The following is a 21,023-nucleotide window of genomic DNA, read 5'->3' as shown; positions in this document are numbered from 1 at the left end:
TGCAGGGAAATGAATTTCAAAAAGTTTTATGGTTAATCCTAGGAATTTTCAGTGCAAATTGTTATTATGCTTTTCCCTAGGTGCCTCAGACTTATGGCATACAAACAAAGAAAATACTTTATATACTCGATTACTGTTTAGTCACTAAAAGAGCTCTCTCTGTAGAACTTTGTTTTTTCCTTATCATGACACTGTCTTATTCTTCCAGTTCACTCACCTTTTGAAATTAAACCTGAGGAGTAGGTGTCCAAAGACTGACCACAGTAGTTACTTTTGGTGTGAATCTGTTGCATAAGAGTCTCATAACTGAGAAACACTCACTACTTTGTGTTATTAGTGATTATTATTAAATATTTCATACATATTTTACATTATCAATCATGACTTCTGCAAAAATGCAGTAATAATTTGACTTACGTTTTAACTTCCCTTTCCGAAATGTAGGCAAAAGAAACTTGGATTATTCAACCACTAAGTTGCATTTTTAGGAAGCAAAATTAAGTCTGCTGACTGAATCTGTAAAAAAAACACTTCTGAATGTTAAGGACTTGAAGAGTAAAAGTTCATTGTAAGAAAAAAGTTAAACTGAGGTCAACTGTGGTTGTACTGCTCTTCTCTGAACCTTCTCATGTTTTAGTTCTGTGAGTTTCATGAACTTTGATTTCAGTAGCTATAATTCTTTCTGTTGTCTGCAGATCTTGCAGTCTGCCTGCAGACTCAGGTTAGACATCATGTGCCATCTTGCATTTGGTTCTCATTTTGAAGATTATGACTCTACAGCTGGGATTAAAATTGTGTTAACAAAATTTGAAAACAGTGCTGATCTCCAGGTAGAGTGGTGTGATTGCAAAGCCACTACAGTAAGACTGGGTAACAGACCTTTGCTTCTGAAATGAACTGAATTCTTGCTTTTAACTGCCTCAGAGTTGAATCAGTAGCTAATACTGAACAAGATGGATATGTCATAGCGATGTCCAGTGGCGCAGATGCTAATAACTCAAGAAAAAATAGTCACTCACTATGGGGGAAAAGCAGATAAATCTTAATATGTGGGATTTTCCTTGCCTTCATTGTCAGAGGAGCTTGGAACTACATTATACTGACACATGTAGGAGATCTGTGTGTCTAATTGTGGAAGTCTTTCTCTCTTTCAGGTTCCATGGGTGTCCTATTGTTGCTGTTGCAGCAAAGCCCGGTGGACCAGAAGCCCCAGAGTCTGAGAACCCACTTGGTATTTCTGAATTAATTGAGGTACCTGCTGAAGAACATAATATAGAATGTGCTCATACTTTTTGAAGTACACTGTGTTAGTATCTAGAGCTGAAGAACTCCTGTATTTATGTCAGTTTAAGGAACCAAACCTTATTGCGTGCCCCAAAAGTGCGTCTCCTTTTTCAAGGGCTAGCTTTCAATGCTTTCAGAGAGCAGTATCTTAAGAAACAGTTACAACATGTGTGGTGAAATTAGTTTTAATGTTGTAAAGAGTTACAAAGCATAATGAATAAAAATAGTAGCATAATTCTGCCAAGTCCTTGGTAGATGTTGTTTTATAATATTACAACAGTTAAGAAAACAGTGAAGTTATGAAGTCAGGCACTCAAAAGTTACTTGTTGTTAATGGTTGTATTCCTTCATGTATGTATTATGATCCAGTGTTAAGTGCATGATTCTTTATTCTAAACAACCTTTACCTTGTCCATTGCACAGGATGGACAGGGCTCAGCTAGTGAGCACGTGATCTGTATTTTGCTTTTTCATCATATTCTCTGTGTGGCCTCGTGATTCCATTCAAATACTGCTCTTCATTCAGAATGATTAATTTTCTCTTGGACTTTTCTTTGGCACAAATGACTGTGGACTTGAGTCCTCATCAAACAGTTAATTTACTTCCAATAGGAAGTGTAAAGGTGACTTTGTGCTTCAGCTTCCCAATCTAAATATGGATTAAAGTCCACTGAATTTACTAATTTTGGTTGCCAAATTTACAGAAACCAGGAACTCTTTTGAAACATGATTGTATTTCGACACATGATTGTGCCTGTCAAATTTGATTGCAGTTATGAGTGCTCAGCTCTTTTATTAAAGTTGGGAGTTTCCATTTGGATAGTCTGAGGTGTATAGTCAATGATTACCTGTGGAAAGGTTGTTTTTTAAGAGAATGGCAATACATGGGAGTTCTGGCATAAGCAAGTGTAGGACCTCCTCTAGAGGAGCACTACCTGGCTTCCTGATGAAACCATCTTTCTCGGTGATACTCTGTCTTGCTGCAAAAGATGAAAAGCATGGCCTGGATTTGCTCTGTGCCCTGAATGAGGTAGGGCATGGAAGAAACTATATGATTGTATAACTAGTATTAGACCCATACGAACAAGAGATGACTAAGCAAACTGATGCTTCACAGGTATTCTTAGCTCCAGCAATGTAGGTTGGGTTTTTGGCAGGGGGTTTGGGAGAGAGGGCAGGGGAGAGAATAAATTCTCGGGTTTTTGATAAACCCAAATTATATGACATGAAGCTTATACTGTGATGGGCAGGATACTAAAAAGAGCTGTTTGAGAGCAGTTTGTCACCCTTTCTGAGAATAAGCTGTAGGGAGAAGTAGCATCTTTGCCCTCAAAGACTGGCAGTTATTTGCAGACAGCAGAAAGTAGCCTTAAGACAAAGACACCGTTTTTTGCAGACTTGTCAAGGTCTGATTTGGATGCTGCCAGCTTTAAAATGCTTGTGAATTGCTGAAGTTAGGGTGCAGCACCAGTCATCATGTATGTGGGAATGTCTGGTCCAGAACAAATGCTGTATGAGCCCTGCCATTGAGCTTCAAGGAACTATCCTTTCTGTCCTTGATAAGGGAACTCTCTCTATTGTTCTGCTATTATAACTTGGGCTTAACCTGCAGTCTCTGACCGTAAAAGCAGACATTAAAAGCACTGCCAAGTTTATATGCTGATGTTTCAACAGAGGCAGAGATCAAAAGTGACTTGAGACAGGGTGGACCAGTTGCTCTGCAGTTCTGTAGGGTACATGACTGCATTTCTATAATTAAGGTCTTGTGTCTATGATGAAATACGTTAAGAAACATAGTATTTGTCAGGAAAACAGAAATCCAAATCTTGGAGAACTTATCTAGAAAATGTTACTTACATAGCTATTTTTCTTAGTGATTTGATCCTCCAAGAAGCATTAACACAAATCTGAAAGGGAAGTTGACTTTGAAAAGTTAGCCCAGTATAATAGTTTTCTGGGAGGGAGACAAGAAGGGATGGGCTTTATGGGACACTAATATCTGTATGTAAGTTCATTTTCACAAAATCCAAAAAAGCTGAAGTAGCAAAACTCACTATAAAATTGTGCTTTTGAGAGAGAGGGGGAAAAAAAAAAAAGGCTGGGAGTGAGGATGTACAGGATTCTTTTTTTCCTCTCTCTGCTTGGCTGCAGTGTTTATATTGAGTTTGGCAGCAACTTTATTGCCAGTGCAGTTTTGCTAACCGAGCTAAATGTGCAGCACCAAATCTTTCTAAGGCAGAAAATCAAAGTGTTCCTGCTGTTAAGTGCACATCTCCTCTATGGCACACTGAGTTAATTTGACATTGGTGCATTCTAAGCTCATTGGGAGACACCTGAAATCAGTAAAACTGCAAGCTTGTTCAATCAATCATCCACTTGCCTTCCTTTTGCTATATGGCTGTCATGACTTTTCACCCAGGCATGGTGCTGCTTTTATCTTTTTTTCAGGTCCTGAAGTCTCAGGCTTACCTGCCATCAAGAGACCCCTCGGGATCCTTCCTTATGGCAGTTGACCACTGTTTCTCTATCAAGGGTCAAGGCACGGTGATGACAGGGACTATTCTTTCTGGCTCAGTTAGCCTTGGTGACAATGTGGAGATTCCTGCCCTGAAGGTGAGTCTCTCATTTTCACTGCCCTCAGCGTTCCTGATAGAGGCACTCAACAAAGAAGTGAGTGTTTTCTTACGATACGAAATGATTCAACTATTTTCAATGTTTGTGAAGGGGATTCTATACTCTTCTATAAGTCAGCTTGTAATAGCAAGATGCATAAAGATTTTTAAATAAGGCAGCAAATAAAGTTGGCTGCTCAATTGTGATTGAATGAAGACTGACTTAGATTAACATGTTAGTTTTTTGAATTCAGAAATGCAAGGTAGGCACGTTTCCTAGATAGGATATGCTCAAGAGATTGAACAAGATTTCAGTGAGGTTACTTTGGTTTAAGATCTGCTGCTGTGAAAAGGCTTGCAAAAGAGTAGTATGTAGGCTTCCCATGATGTCTGAAAGTGATGGAAGTGACAACAAGGGCATTGAAGTACTTGATGCATGTTCTTTTTGTTTGCTGGGGCTTTAATTGATGTCAGCATATTCTGAGAGAACTGCTGGGATGAAGTAGATGGCTTCCTGACTTCGAGTGTTTTAGCCTGTAGAAAGTCAAGAAGCCTTTTGGTGGCCTTTGAACTGCTTAACTGTTGTTACTATTTTATTTTCTTAAAATATATTAATCCTTTAAAAGAAAACAAGATGGCTTTATGCTTTGAACAGGTGAAGCCTATTCACAGATAGTAATTTGGAAGGCTCTGACTTTCCCTTTTTATTTATTGCTCAAAATGAGTCAAGATTTATGAAGTGTTATGCAGATGCAACTTAATGGACCCAGCCAGTTGCATAATGAGAGTAGGCAGCTTTTGTCTGAACAAGCTTGGATGGGACCTTTTTGCTGCTGTCAGTGTTATCCTCAAGTCGTATTACTATAAGGAACTATTTCTTTCATTGAGTGAACATGCTGCTTTTGTGGGATTTTTGTCTGTAGTTTATGAGCAAGTGAAGGAATGAGGCATTCTGTTTTCACATGAAATATTTTATTGCTGACAGTTTTTGGTCAGCTTCTTCTGTGATACCTCGGGCCATTTTGTTTATATCATATTGTCTTTTGCAGAAAAGTTATCTGAATATGTATCCCATCATATCTGCTCTCCCAGTGAAGTTCCTCATTGCCCACAATCTTGTTTGCAGCATGTAGCCCATTCTGGAAGCAATGCTTGTAATTCCTGCAAGGAATACGCTTTGCTGTGATTGTAGCTCTGGTTTCCAGCTCTCCTGCTTTCTCCTTTGCCAGTGTTGCTTCCTTTTTCTGTTTTGTCCTGCTTGCTGTCATGGACCTACCTACACGAGGGGTCCAAGGGAGGGGTACAAGTAGTTAGGAGTACAAGGCTGATGAGTGCTGAGGGATGGCTTCTGCTTAACTGGGGCCTTTCAGCACAGCACTGGCCAAACTTCCTCTGTGCTTTGTGCTCTGGGGCATGGGGGTGAAGCAGAGCAGAGTAATTATTTCTTGCAAAGAAAGAATGCATAACTAGATTATATCTGGAAATGACTGTCCAGCTCCTCGTGTATGGTCCAGGAATGTTTTGGGGAAATATGTTTAGGAATTAGTCTGCTCTTAGAGAGTCCGTATGAAGAGGAAAATGACAGAAAAATAGTGAATGATTTGGGTGTTGCAAGTGACTGTTTAAAAGGCCATTAAGAAGGGCTTTAAGTGAGTACTTAAAGATACTTTATTCCCAATTGATTGAGGGAGCAGTGAAGTGAAAGGCAAGTTAGTAGATAAACAGGTCATTGACAGAGAAGCCAGATCACTTGTTTTTTATGCTATTAACAACTTCCCTCAAAGTTTTGGTTATTTTCAGTTGCTGTTAATGAAAGAATCCTTCCACTGCCTTGTCTGAAACAGAAGATGTGTCCAAACCTCTGAGTGATAATAGTAGTGGGCAGAGTTTTGCCTTTGGGAGTTCATTCCACTAGCACCTTGTGAATATTTATGTTTGTGTTGAACAGGTATGAAAATCAAGGCACAGTAAAAGGAAGCAACTTCTGTAACTTTGAGTTGTGTGTTGTACTTACCCCTGCTAGCATCATGCAGAGTTGAGTTAGGATACCTATAAAAGGTCAAACCTTTCTCAGGCCTACAAGGTAACAGAGGAAGCACATTTCACAACACATTGTGGTTTATGACTTTCTGTGACCTTTTTTTGCCCTGACCCTATGGTAACTGAGATTGACAGCTGGTGCCCACTGGGCATTTAAGGACATTACAAACCAGCTGGTTTTTAAATTTGAAGAACCCTCTTGCCAAATGAAGTGGCATCACCTTCCAGTTCTACTAATGGGCTTCGACATCTTTGACCGCTTGAACCTGCAGAAAGGAGGGACACAGCAATTAAAAATAAACAGTGACATTCTCAAACGCCCATGCTTGCTCTGATTGAGGCTGAGAGCACCAGCAGTGCATGGATTCCTTTATGCTGTTGCCTATGTAAATTACCATCTGGGTTTGATTATTCATATAGGAAAAAGAAAAATTGTATATATGTGTTTGGCAAAAAGCTTTGACACAGCAACAGTTCACTATCCAATTGAGTTAGTGCTATTTGCTCAATAGCACTTGAAATGCACCTTGAAGAGTATGAACTTAGGATTTCTGCAGCAAAATCGTTGCGTTGGCAGAATTCTGAATGTCCTTTAAGATTGTTTCAATGGTCTTTCAGTCTCTACAGTCTTCCAGTTTATTAGCTGTAACGACTCGTGACATTTTTATTTCTGCTTTATAAAAGTTCCTGGAGTTTGAATAGCAAGAGTTTTGTTTCAATACAGATTAATTTTTCTTTTGCTGATAGGTTTGATGAGAGTAACTTTAAATATTTATCTAAGTGTACTTTATTTAGTGAATTTATTTTAAGTGAGCATGAATGCAAATGCTAGTGCTGCTGTGTCTTTTTATAGAATGCTTTAATAGAAAAGGAAAGTGGTTTTTTTTGGTGGGGAAGAGTATCTTTGCCTTCCTTATCCAGGTGAAAAAAAAAAAAATCTTAGTAGCTTAAGAACAGCAGCTACTTAAAAGGCAGAAAAACAGGTGAGAACGAAGGCTTTTGTTCTTATCATTCGTTGTCTCAAATAAGAAACAAAAAATTCTTATGTGAAAAGTAACACAACAAGTATATGGTCTTCATTCTACCCAGTGCTAGTGATTCTAGCTTTGGATTGCACAATTGCAAGCACATTAGAAATACTGTAAAATTGGGTAAGACAGGTGAGAATATGTTAATATTCCTTTATAGATGTTTTAGGGCACAGAAAATGTTACATTTTGGTTAATAAGAATCACTATCTCTGTCCTAAGAGTTGTGAAAGATCACAGAAGAGTTCAAGTCTGAATTGAGTGAGGAGGCAGAGACAGATGTACACAGTTACTGGATAAAAATCTGGCCATCCTGAAAATGTTGACTCAGCACAGCCTTACCTATGATCAAGTGCTGCAGGTATATAGCAGCCACAAAGCATGGATGTGGCAGCCAAGGGCAAAGACCACTGCTGTTTTTTTCAGGAATTGTGAGAAGCACAAACTTCTTGCTTTACATTCAGTTTCCTATCTCTTCTGTTTTATGTTAGAGTGGCTGGGGGAGGTTAATAGTTTCGTTGAAGCCTATATAAAGTACAATGTGCTGCCATTTTGTACTTCACTTTGTCAGAAGTTTGTGAGTGTGTTGAAGGTTGAGGAGCTGGATTATTGGTAAATGGTAACGATGTTTTTCTGTAGGGGATCATATGGGGATTTTTTCTGTGTGGAGAAGCTAAATAGTGTATCCAGTGTCATATAGTCATGTGGACAGCAATTCATTGGACTGACCTTGGGAGATGCCTCTTTAGACATTGTCAGAGTTTTTATTTGCTAGGTGTGTTGAGCTGTTATCATCAAAGGGGAAGAAAATATTCATGCTGGGTCCAGCCTTCACCATCCCTGAAGTTTACTTACTGTAAATGTTGAGCATTTGAATCTCAAGAGTTGCAAGTGTGTTTATGCAGTGCTTCTCCTGTAGTTGGAGAGTAGTCATCTAAGTGTTTCAGTACTCTGGTATACTTTCAAGAGGACACCTGAAACATCAAATATGAAAAGTGTGAGAAACTTGCTTCTATTTATCTAGTAAAGTCTCCTCATAAATGAGTGTCAGTTTAGACCAGTAGGAGATTCTATCTTGGCATGGACCTACTTGCTATCAAATTATATTGACTTTATGAACTTCTTAGAAGCATTATTTTGTAAGTGTGATACTGAGAAGCTTCGTGACTTTGTATAGTTCTACTTTATGAAAAGAGTTTGGTGTTTTTTTTTTTTTTAAGCTGCTTAGTTGGCTAGATAACCTTAGTCTGTTTTTTGGCAAACATCCTGTAGTTTTTATGGCTCATCCAGTGTCTGACAGAATAACCCAAATAGTATTTGCGAGACTATCTTCTTCAAAACCAAGACCTTGATTAGTGAGCTTAAAGATATATAAATGTAGTAAGAACAGTAGGTATTTAAGGACTTCTTGAACAATCAGAGTTGCATGGTTAAGCCTTGTCAGAGAACACTTAAGTTTCAGAAGATGAAGTTGAATTGAACCCCACTGAACTGGATCATGAAGACACTTTTATGTCAACTTTCATGGTGAGATCTTAAGCATTACTTCCATCACCTTTTGAGTTCTTTGGACCTTTCTATATTACAGGATCTCTTGAGTGGTTTTTGCACTGCAAATACGTAGAACTCTTGCTAAATTTTCAGAGTGTCTGGATGCTATTTCTACATCTGATTTTTTCCAACACTTTTTGGATTTTTTTTTTTGTGCAATGCTGATATAAACAGCCTTTAAAATGCCACGGTTCATTTACTGGGGAAGCAAGATCTAGCTTGCCTTGAACATTTTCTTTTCATTGAAATGTGAAGAAGGGCAGTTCAGAAAATTGGATTGGGGTAAAATCAATTAAATGTAACTGATAAAATCGTGAAAAGGCAGTTTATAATACACATGAAAATATGTGGGTGATAAAATACAAGAATCTTAAATCCTAAATCAATAAATTAAACATACACACATAATGTTATACTTGCAGTTTAATTCAGTACAAGTATTAAACTTTCTTTAATTGTCTGCTACTTCTAAAGCATGGGTTGTGTTTTTTGGAGATTTTCTCCTTTCCTAGAAAACATCATTGTGAATCCTACTGGGTTTGCATCTGCTGTGGCATTTACTTAAAAGCAAAACATGCAGGATTTGGCTTATACTGGAAAGTACTCTGCTTTCAACATTTAGGATATTATCAGTTGTTTTGGAAGAATTAAACTCCTCAGCACAGTTCTTTGTGGTTAAGTAAAGGATTAAAGACCTGATCCAGTGCCTGTGGAATGAAATTTAGATCTGGCAATAAAAACTTCCCAAATATTTTTGGCTCAATCTCTTGAGAGAATAAGAGTAGCAGATGCTGAGCTCTTTTCTAAAGATCAGTTCCCTCATTTTCAGTGTATGGTTTTGTAACTGTGTGGGTTTGTTTGTTGTATCTTTTTAAAGTTTTGTTTTACTTCAGAGTTTAAATAATAACAAACAAGCACCAAAGTAAACAAACTAAAACAAAACTGACACCATGACTTCAAAAAACCACAAAACCAAACCCAAGATCCCAAAGAACAGAATCCATTTTAATTGTGTATTTAAAAAAAACAAAACCAAAACAGATAACTTTTAAAGGCTCAGGAAGAGATTTGTGTGCTGCTGTTTTTCACTACCTGTTACTGAAGTACAGTGGTTTAGTTCATGTTGCTTGCAATTTCTTCTTAATTATCATGTAGGTATAATAAAAAGAGAGAGCAAGATAAAGGACCTTGTGTGTTAGGATTTGTTTTATTCAGGACCAGGGATAAGACATAATAGTAAGGGAGCTGGATATGTATCATGGGGTTTTGAATTCCTTTTTTTTTTTTTTTTTGCTACTTGGTCAGAGCAGAAGGGAAGGAAGCCAGGGGAGAGCAGCCAACCTGAGCAGTGCTAATCCAAACCATACACTGTATTTTTGAAGCTTGTATGTCTAATGTGATCTCTGTAGGCAGAAAAGTGGCCTAGTCAGTGCTGGCCAATTAACTCTTCAAATACTAAAATTCATCTGCAGCTTTTCTTGGAGATCTAGATGCACTCTCCCTGCCTGCTAGAGACAATTGGGATACAGATTGCCTTCTAATGGGTTAGAAGTATTACCCGAAGTATGTAAGCATCTTTCTACAGTGAATCTGAAAGGAAAGGGATTTGTGTGTAACTTTGACATTGCTTCTATCCACTTAAACCACCTTTAAATGACTGTTTGGGATTCAAGCTCCATGTAAAAGTGTGTCATTGCTGGAAGCAATGTTCTCCAAGGTAGACTTCAACTTCTGCAGTATTTCTGTGATTACTTTTTTCAGGGTTATGTGCAATGCTGGCTGGTTGTGGTTAATGCATGAGATAATTTGAAATGTGTATTTTGTGCTGCTGCCATGCAGATAATTTTGCTTTATTAGTTAGAAAGTGCAGAGAGTTATTACCAATTGAAAACTGGTATGCTGTTCAATGGGACTCAAAGTGAAAGAGAAATACAGGATCATCTCAACTCTGAAAAGATTAAAATACAATGTGAGATCAACATCATATTTTTATTTGATATGATGTCTGATAGACAAATATGCAGTTTTGTGACTCCAAAATAAAGTCGGAAAGAAAACCAAACATCTCCTAAGCCTTATGGCTAAGAAGGCCAATATCTTGGGATGCATCAAGAAGTATGTGGGTTCTTCTCCCCTTCTACTCTGCCCTGGTAAAGCTTCATCTGGAGTACTGTGTCCAGTTCTGGGCTCCTCAGCTCAAGAGGGACAGGGAACTGCTGGAGACAGTCCAGTGGAAGACTGCTAAGATGATGAGAGGACTGGAGCATCTTTCTTATGAGGATAGGCTGCAAGATTTGGGGCTGTTCATCCTGGAGAAGACTGAGAGGAAACCTTATCAACACTTATAAATACCTTTAAAGGTAGGTGTCAAGAGGATAGAGCAAGTCTTCATGATGCCCAGTAAAAGGCAAGAGGTAATGGGCACAAAGTGCAACACAGGAGGTTCCACTTGAGCATGAGGAGAAGTTGCTGTTCAGATGAAGGAGCCCTGTCACGGGCTGCCTGGGAAAGGTGTGGAGTCTTTTTCTCTCGAGACTTTCAAACTCCACCTGGATGTGTTCTGTGCCCCTCTCGATCAAGGTGAATCTGCTTTAGCAGGGAGTTGGACTAGATGAGCTGTAGAGGTCCCTTCCATTCCCTACAATTCAGTGGTTCTGTAAGCTCTTAATGTGACACCTGCCATTTAGGTTTATCTATGTTACTGTAACTTCCACCATCTGCTCATTGTGCTTTTTCTTCTGCCTATTTCCATCTTTCTTAATCTCTAGCTTTTTTTGCAGTCTCAAAATTTGCTCGTCAAAGTGACCGATCTTTTCCATTTACACTACACATTGAAGAATTTTTTTCCTCCCTCCTTTTTCTGAACTGCTGTTGCAATCTTGAGTAACAATGCAATTGGGTATACTTCCTTCCCTTCTAGTACATTTTGACTTGAAACCTCTGCTGCTTGAAACTAACCTCAGTCAGGATCAGATGAGAAACCTTGGGACAGTATTTCTATTTCTAGAGTGGGTCTAGAGAAATAACAGGACCTGATAAATATTGCATGGTGTTATCTTCTCAAGGACAGTTTCTGAAGATGAATAAGCAGGTTCTGATACCTGCTTTACAGGGTATGCCAGCTCTTCTTTTTTCTAGGACTAAATGTCTTGCATTTCTAGTTTGAACAGGAATAGTGGAGCCATCTGAAGTTGAGTACTCTAAGCTACATACGGGAGGAGAAATATTTTAAGACTACTTGAGCCATGACTCACATGCAACTGAACAAAACCATGCAGTTATGCTGGAACTTAGTAAATAACATATTTCCTGTTGAATAGTTGCTGTTCTGATCAAGTGTTGCTGGGTTCATGTGCCCTGGGGTTCAAGATTAGTTGAAAATAAGTTAATGGACATTGCTTTAGTAATCACAAACTCTCATCCAAATGCCTTTTTGTTTAAACTTTATGGTAACTTTTTAAAGCAAAGGATGACTGGTTTGTGTTTGTATAACTTGTTTGCTTAAGCATGCTGCTGCCAGGTCATTAACTTTATTTTTATTTCTTTTAATTTATCAGGTAGAATCCAATTGAATTGAAAACAGACCCAAATGCACGTGCACACACCATTTGAACAGGAATCTTAGTGGAACGCTTGAATAGTAATTGGGAAGGTAGCCTCCTACATGGTAAACATAGTTTTCACATTGCATTCCTGATGTGAATGTAACTTTGGTATGAGTAGACTTAGGGCAGCGAGTAACTATCTTGTTTTAAATACTTAAATTCAAGTGCTGGAGGCTTTGGCAAAATATCAGTAACCAGAGTGAAGGAAGGGAATGTCACTTTTTGTTCTTCCTTGGTCATCCATATAGAGTACAATTCCTCATTTGATCTGGCTTTTAAGAAGCAGATTAATTCAGCAAGCATCACATTAACTAAGCCATGGTCTGTATATTATGAAGTTCTGCTTAGATCTGGGCAGTGGCAAAAAAAAGGGATCTAAGTATTGAAAATGTTACTTAACCAAAGCTGTTAAAGATAACTCCTAAATTTGACCAAAAGACAGAGGAAAATGGACTAGTGTGTGAGTGCCCAGGAGTCTATAAATAGTCTAGTATTTTCTTTTAGTATTATTGTAATACCCCAAGAAGTCCTCTGGATTTCAGACCTTTTACTGTGTGTTCCTGATATGACCCCATTTATGAATCTCTACATTTTATTTGTTGCAACTACTATGAAAATTACTTGAGAACTGACTTTGCTCTTAAAATGTTTGTTCAGCTCATCACCTGAATATGTTGTCATATGCCTGTGTTGTTGAAACTTAAGCATACATGTCTTCACTAGAGTGTTCTCAGGTCTTTATAATAGGTGGTACAGTGTGAAGTGAAAGAAAGAGTAATACTAAAGAGAGCCAATATCAGCTGGAATAATATAATTATGTAAGCTGCCCAGATAGTGCTGTGATGAACATGATACGAATGCCTAGATACAGATTTTCATTTGCAACTGTCAGAAACGAAAACTACAAACTGCCAGGCTCTTCATGGTTGTAAAGATTATCTTGAAAGCGTACACCATAAAATGCAGTTGGCTTCTCTTTCTTTTTCCTCTAATGAATAAATAATCAAGAATAAACATTTCACACTTTATAAATCACAAAAGATGAAGTCAAATAGCCTTTTTAAAGAGTCACTGTGGCTAATGTATCTTTAAATGCTTAAATTGTAGAGTTAAAAACCGTCAGACCTTTGTGAAAGTTAGATTTGGTAGCTGACCTATCTTCTGTCTAGGCAACCTGTTTTTAAGCTGCATTCTATCTAGAGAGAGTGTAATAGATTCTGCAAAAGAATGGCAGAGGTGGCCTTAGTCCTTGTTCAGTTTAGGTGGCAGAAATCAGCAGTGAGAACAGATTAACTCATTGGAAGCAATGATCCTCTTATGTGTATGGCTATCAGGTTTTTTTCTTCAACAGAAAAACAGAAATACTGAAAATTATTCAGAAGCTTGTTACTTAAGTTTTGTTTGAGGTCTCAGAACCTCTTGAAGTTTTTCTGCTCTTTCTTAGTGTTTGCCCAACCATTTTGGTTTTGTTCATTTCAGTTTCTATGTTGTAGTTGCTTTTTCTTAGTATTGTATTCATTACGTAATGAATTTCAATAGATTTTTATGCTGACCATCCCTAGAAGAGGTTTTTGTCTGATGTGCAACACCTAGTACACAGGACTGCAACAATTTAAATGGTGGCTTAGAGAGGAAAAAAATAATGTGCTAATATAAATCAGTTTTGAAGCATGGATATTATTCATGTGGTATTTTCCTTGCCTAGCTGAAGACATTGATCCTGCATGTGGAGATTAGTTGACAATAATTAGAAGTTTTCAGGGAGTGAGTAATATGCAGGTATACCACAAACAATCAAAACAAAACCACAGGCAGGAGAATTGGAAGGGGAAAGTTGAAAATGTGTATTGTTAGTAAAGGGCTGACATAAATGTCCAGTAAGACATAAATAAATGCCCAGTTTGGCTTTGAGTCAACATAAAGCAGCACCAGTTAGTTGAATCTAAATGCAAAGTAGTATACAAATTTTTGTAAAATTAAGATAAAACATGAAATCCTACCCTGGACTACTTTGCATTGGGTTTTAGAAGAGAATTGGAGTCAGGTCCTTGCTTTGTTTTTATGTTCATTTTTACTACATACCCACCCTATCTAGTCAGGTCGTTGGACTTCCATTTTTAAATCCACTTTCCAGATGTGTAATACACGCAGAGAGTACATAAGTGATGGTCTTCTCTGAGATCGCAAGCACCAGCCCCACTTTTAGAGAGACTCTTATGGATTTTTAAATCTATGGAGGGAAAAAAGTATTTGCAAACTTTAGGTTTACTATTAGGAATAGAGGGAATAAAGGTAATAAGGGTAACAAGAACGTGTTTAAGGAAGACAATTCTTTAAAGCGTGTATCTGCTGAACCAATGTGGTGGATTATCAGAAACATTGAGGCTTAAGATTTTAATGATTTTTAAAGGAATTTTTTTGGCAGGAAGCTAAGCAGTATTTCTAAAGAAATGACACTTTTTCTAGTAAAACCCACAAATGGGAATATGAAGGTGTTATGTTAATTAAAAAAAAGGAGAGAGGTGGGAACTTTTTGAGGTGTTTTGTATTTAAAAAAGTCAAAACAAGCTTCCTAGTTTAATTTCATTAGAAAAAGAAAAAAAAGGTAAATTTCAGTGGAATTTGTGTTTTCCTTTTTTTTTTTTCATTTGTTTTTTAAATAAGAGGGATTCTAATTGTTGCCTATAAGTGTTGCATGAAGTTGGTAATAGGAAGATGTTTTGAAAATTCATAGATGGGAAGAGAGATGGACGAAGAAATCTTTACATCAGTGGGTCATAATATGGGGTGGGGGAGAAAGAAAAGTTAACGTTTAGGCATAGTTTTGTGGTTATGGTGTGACTCATAAGAAGGGCTTAGGCCATCTGACATGTACATTACAAACAGTTGTAAAAACATACTGTTAGATATCCACAATATATATGGGCTGAGTTAATGGTATTTTGAATCCATGATGTTAAAGTTTTCTGGCACAGTGAGCGTAACTCCACAAATCAAACATAATGTTATTGCTTTTGTTTTGCATTACATTGTTGTCCCTGATGCACAAGATCCTTTCTGATCAGCTCAGAAGCAAGGTTTTAATCCCACCTTTCATTTGTTCAGTGTCATCTAGCTACACTCACACCAACCAGGGCTTTTTACTTGAGTCACAATTTTAAGTGTTGACAGAATACATTGATCAAATTTTTTATAATGATGCCCAGTGCTTTACAATATGCATACTTGTTTAATTGCTGTTTTCCTGCATATGGGACATTTGCAGAAGATTAGGTTTATGTTTAAACATGATTATGTTTTCCTTAAAGTGTCTCTAAATCTCAAATTGTGTAGTGGTAGTTTTCCGCTCTGTGAACTTTTGCATAAGTATAATTTTGAACCTATTGGACTTATACCTGTATCTGAGTATGCTATTGTAGAAATGAGTTTCATGTAGCATTTCATTAATGTTTCATATACCATTAGAATTTCTTGGGAATCTTTGTACAGAATTGTGATTCATGTGTTTTGTTTTCATTTTTTTAAATAGTGGCTTTTGTAATGGATTCCTTAGTTTCAGTCTCAGCTCTGAAGGAGACTTTATAAACATTTAATAGCTTTAAAAAAAGCTTTTGGGGAACTGCAGTGTCTGTGCTGTGTGCTATATGTAAGAGGGTTTTATATATTTTCACTTCAGAGGAGTTTGGGGTTTATTTTCTATAAAGCTATGAAGATGAGCTTTTTTCACCTCTTTGTGATAAAAAGTGAACTTTAGGGTCTGGTTCAGATTCTGTTTAATCTTAACTTTAACACAGTTAAGATTTCACTATGTGTATAAATCCTCTCACAAAAATAATTGATTCCATCTATTGTTTTTTACCTGTGTAAGTCTAAAAGACTTTGACGTAGGCTGATGCAGAAGATATGAGTGGCATGTTAAAAAAAATATATTGCCCATACATAGCAGTCTTAATAAGTGGGATTTGTTTTGAGAGGTTGATTGTATTCTACGCTGATAACGAGAGGAAAATATTTTTCAAAGTGTGCAGAGGTGGCACAGGCAGTCTTGAAAGTTGAGCTTGTTTGAATTTTTTGTGTATATGTGATTTTTGTTAGATTTTTCTAATACTGAAAGTTAGTCATAAAGGAAAGCAGACTGTCAGAGATGCTGCTTATTGCAGTTCCCACTCAAATAATTTGCAGCCATAAGAGCTTAGTGTTCATGTAAATCAAGCTGCTTTTATTTAATGATGGATTTAGTTGTTTAACTGTAAAAAAAAGAACTAAACCACAAACAAAACAATGAAGTATTGTAATTGTTTTTCATTTGTGAGTTTAAGACTTTCCCCTGCTATATTTGAAGAGCATGTTAGATGCATTTCTCGTATACCATTTTTTGTGTGGAAATTCTATCTAGTTTGAGTTTATAGCACTCTGATAATGATCACAGTTCTGCAATAATGAAAAATATATAAGAGCTGGAACAGGCAAATATTGGAGCTTTTGAACCTTTTCTTGTGTCTTTGTCCATAAATGCAACAAGCTTTAGTTCCTGCAAAGCAGACGTCTTGGTGAAAATGGGAGAAGCTGAAACAGGCACAGGCAGGTGTTGAGCAAATGTCTGCAATGAGTTCTCACAAGGATTGTGTTCTAGATCTTCAGTTCTTTTTATTGGTCTGCTCAGAATCTCAGTTCTCAGATTTTGGACTTAATTGCTGGGTGATTTTGTGTCATAAATGTCCAGATGTATACCTGTTGCTTAAAACTGATTCCAGCCAGTCTTCCAAGGAAAGTTTGTTTACCTGTTGTGCATCCCAGGCTCACTGAGGTACGTTTTCCTCAGAGCTGGCATGTTATTGCTTCAAGATAATTTTAACTGATAAAATTACTAGCCCACACACTTTCAGGTATTGAGGTTATACCTTTTGAACCACACTTAGAAAAATGTGGAGGACTTAAGTGTTCCAAAAGCAAGATTGTTTTCAGCCTCATCAATTATTTTTTAATATTAAAGTCAGCAGATGGAGCCAAAGACTTGTAGAAAAATTACTTGTGCTGAATGTGTATTAAACCACAAAGCCTGCGAAGTTTAACTAATTAAGTTTGTACTGAAATTTATAACAGCAAAGCTATTTATTTGTTGCTAAACCTCAAACTAGCATCCCTTTTTCATTCCCTTGTTTCTGCGAAGAGTGAGAGCTTACTCGTTCTTACACTGGAGAGTCTAACAAGACTAAAAAGAGTGAAGTTTGAGTGGGAAACAGATTTTCTTTGTAGATTTACATCTGTGGAAGATTTTCTGCATCATTGTTCACCACATTATCAGGAAAAAAAGGTGGTGTATGTTGTCAATATTTTTACTCATCCTGTGAGCATGGTAATTGGAATCCACATTTGAGGGTTAGATTGGAATTCAGTACAACCTCATTTTCATTATTGCAGTTGGTAAGGTATTGGGATTCCATGTTTTTCTTCTGAAGCAACTGAAATAAGCCTTTGCCATTAGATAACATCAGACTTGATATTCTAATAGGCTAACCCTATGCTCTTGTTAAATATTAACATCCTTTTGGGATTTTAAAATAATATCTTTAGAAAAATAAGGGAGTAGACTGTTTTCCAAACAGTGTGCAATTCATCCTATTTTAGTAAAAAACAAAATAAAGGCATCAAGTTGTACCTACCTTTTGCAGGAGAAGGGAGAAAAAACTGTCATAGTTATAAAATATGATACCCAAAGTGGATGCAAGAAACGATGCTACTGACTGAATGGAGCCTATTCCAGTGGTATTGTATTGTTTTGCCTTCTATTAAAGAAAGAAAAATGTTAAGTGACTAACAGCTGTTTTGTCTATTAAATATCCTTTTAAAGAAATAATTTTCCTTTAAATCTAATATGCTAAAGCATTATGAAATTGACATATGTTACATATCAAATATGAAATAGGATAGAATGTATGCTTAAGTATTTAATGTATATATCTTTTTTTTTCCTTACACTTCTACTTTACTGATTTTTGAAGCTGGATCTCTAGTTTGGAGCAAGCATGGAATTAGAGTGACTTTGGAAAGTTGTATTACTGGCCAAATTAAAAGCTTTTTTTTTTTGTTTGTTTCTTTGACCTTATCTGTGTTTAAATTATCGTTTCCCTCACTCCTCTTGTGCATCCCAAATCATATCTTAGTCCGGTCTCCTAAAATTGCAAGTAACCATATCTTGCAAATCTCACTGTAATATCTTCTATATTTATATTTACTATTGAAGAGCAGTAAATAGAATAAAGGTAATATGAACTTGTAACATAGGAAGACACAGTGCTTTTAGCTGTGTTTAAGAGACTTCTGGAGTTACAGTCTGAATTCAGCATTGATGTGCACTGAGCTAAGTGATAATATGCCCTTACAGATGAAAGCAAATGCTGTTTTGGTTCGTGGGAGAATGTTTTGGGCAACAGTCAGCCAATGCAGTGAGGTCTCCTTAGTGGAGACACTGTACAAAAAGAAGCAGCAACTTTTTAGTGTTACAGTGGTGCATGTTTTCAATTGGAGGTTGTTGCCTGTCTCCCTTTAAAATGCTCTTGGGATACTAGATATCTCTCTTAGATTTTAGTAGTAGATTTTAGCAAACCTCACTGGGTGTGATTTAATTTTGTACAATTTTTTTCAATCTCTGTAGAGTGTGTGGACTGTCCTTGGACACTTCTTACTCATTTGAAATTAAGGAGGTGCATACAATTAAACTACATCTAATTTAACAAGAGAGGAAGGTCATGATGCAGTTTTGCCCTGTTGAGGATGTATATAATCCCCTAATATTTTGGGGGGATGGGAGGTGTGAGAGTTAGTGATTACCTTGAAAAAATCTGCAAATGAGGAAATATAGTCATGAAGAAGTACTTCTGATGGAACTTTTAAAACTACACTGGCAAAAAACCCCTCCAACCTAAATAATACAATGAATAAGTAAAAATTTTTGCCTTGGTGGATAGGCTAGATAAGCTTCCTTTGGACTGGACCCAGTCATCCTCAAGCAATTTCTTATGGCCTGCACACTTTGGATTACATATAATTTCTACTTCAATTGAAAAAGAAAAGGTTTTAGCTTTCAAGACTGTGAAGATGTGACAGTTGCAGTTTTCTAGTCCTGAGTGCACAGAGCAGAGACATGTGAAATCTTCCACTCTTGGAATGTTAATTTTGAAGCCGAATTGTGGTACTTTGAAATGTCATTGGCCGCTTCAGTGAAGGTTGTCTTAGCATGTGTGACTGAGCATGCAACAGCTGTGAGACCCAAACAATAGGAAGTGGAAGAGTCTGCAAGGAAAGAAATGTATTGGGAGATATACATAGATAGAAAAAGAGAGAAACAAGAGGCAAGAAAAGATGGTTTTGGCATGCTGTAATACTGCATAAAGTGTTCAAAGATTGTTCTTTACTACATGAAATATCTTTACATACCAGCAATAACCATCCACTCCTGTTTCATAGGATTCAGGTTGGCCTCCTTACTTTCACCAGCCTTCAGTCATTGGTGATCTGCTCTCAGATATTTTTGCATGATGGCTCTAATGATGTCTTGTTTATTGCACGTGCATGTTACAACCACAGCCTATTTTTAAGGTCCCTTCATAGACCATATTTAGCTTCCTTATAAAAGATCTGCAATGGATTCAAATGATTTATAATTTAATAGCTGTTTCTCACTTCTTCCTCTTGACTGATGGTGATTTCCTTCTTATTGGTACATAAACTACCAGAACAGATATCCCTCAATTATTTTTTTTTTTAAATATTCTGACAGAGTGAATCCTTAAATCAGTAAATAAAAGCACCAATAAAAGCAAAATTTCATTTGTTCGTTATTGATCATAATTTGTTCATAATTTGTTATGATTCATTGATTGAATTGTTAATTTTGTTAATTTGTTAATTGTTAATATTAATTTGTTATGATTCATTCATTGATTTGTTCATAATTGATATTTTGGTAAACATCACTTTAGCCAAGAGAATCCCATTGACCATTCACTGTTTCTCCGTGATGCTTACACATCTCTGCACAATGGAGTTGTTCCCATCTCTGACTTGCAGTATTTTTCCTGTATTTGTTCTAGATGTCTGGTAATTTAATACTAGAAAATGAGGCAACTTCTTTTAAGTAAGAGATGAATTTGCACAGATACTCAGACATACCAAAGTATGTTGGTGAAAGTAATAATTTCTTTGATCTTGATGAAGGTTTAAAAAACTCATGTCAATAGGACTGCCACTAACAAGTGTGTGAATGTAAAGCATAGAAATATTTATTCACCTGATGACAGCTGACAGGTTTAGGCAAATACAGTGTGTTTAGAAGATAATAGTTTGGAATTCTATCATTTGAATACAGCTCCTGACTGTCATTGTCAGAATATAATAGGTATGCTTGCAGCACGTATCAGGAATTATTGTTTTTATAATCAAACCTAGGGATTGTTTCAAATTGGACAGCTCTTCCATAGTGAGCTAACAAATCCTGGAGAGGCAAAGAAGTCGCAACTCTACATCTATTGTAAATGCTTGTTGTATCAGAGGTGAGGGACCCTTTTCATGAGTTAATCAAAAAGACCTATGCAAACAAGCAAGAGGATTTTTCCTTCAGTCAGTCACTACAGTTACAGAGCCTGACATTGTTAGGTGAACCTTTGTGATCTCATAGGCTACTGCATACTCTTGTGCACTAGACCCCTCTTAATAAAAATGTGGGGCATTGGATACACAAATTCATAGCAGCTGTCACAGCTGGGCTGTGGTGAAGTTTGGTCAAGACCCTTTGAACTTTTTATTTCGCACTAATCCCATTTAGTGTGATCAATATATGGACCTCCAGCTCCTAGGTCTGTTAATTAGGTGTCAAGTGTTGGGTTGGCCTGTGTCAGGCTATA

General features: G+C 36.9%; 1 protein-coding gene across 1 annotated transcript in view; it reads left to right on the top strand.

The window, feature by feature from the left end:
- The window catches only part of EEFSEC (eukaryotic elongation factor, selenocysteine-tRNA specific), a 120,472-nt gene that overhangs the window by 35,379 nt on the left and 64,070 nt on the right, over positions 1-21,023 (top strand). The window contains exons 3-4 of the mRNA XM_062008599.1: positions 1,155-1,251; positions 3,733-3,897. Coding sequence (XP_061864583.1) covers positions 1,155-1,251; positions 3,733-3,897 — 262 coding nt within the window. The remainder of the gene's footprint in view (positions 1-1,154; positions 1,252-3,732; positions 3,898-21,023) is intronic.

This window comes from Colius striatus, chromosome 15 (genome assembly GCF_028858725.1).
Source record: "Colius striatus isolate bColStr4 chromosome 15, bColStr4.1.hap1, whole genome shotgun sequence".
In the NCBI taxonomy this organism is placed as follows: domain Eukaryota; kingdom Metazoa; phylum Chordata; class Aves; order Coliiformes; family Coliidae; genus Colius; species Colius striatus.
Note: the sequence above shows the minus strand (reverse complement) of the source record. Positions and strands in the feature narration are given on the sequence as shown.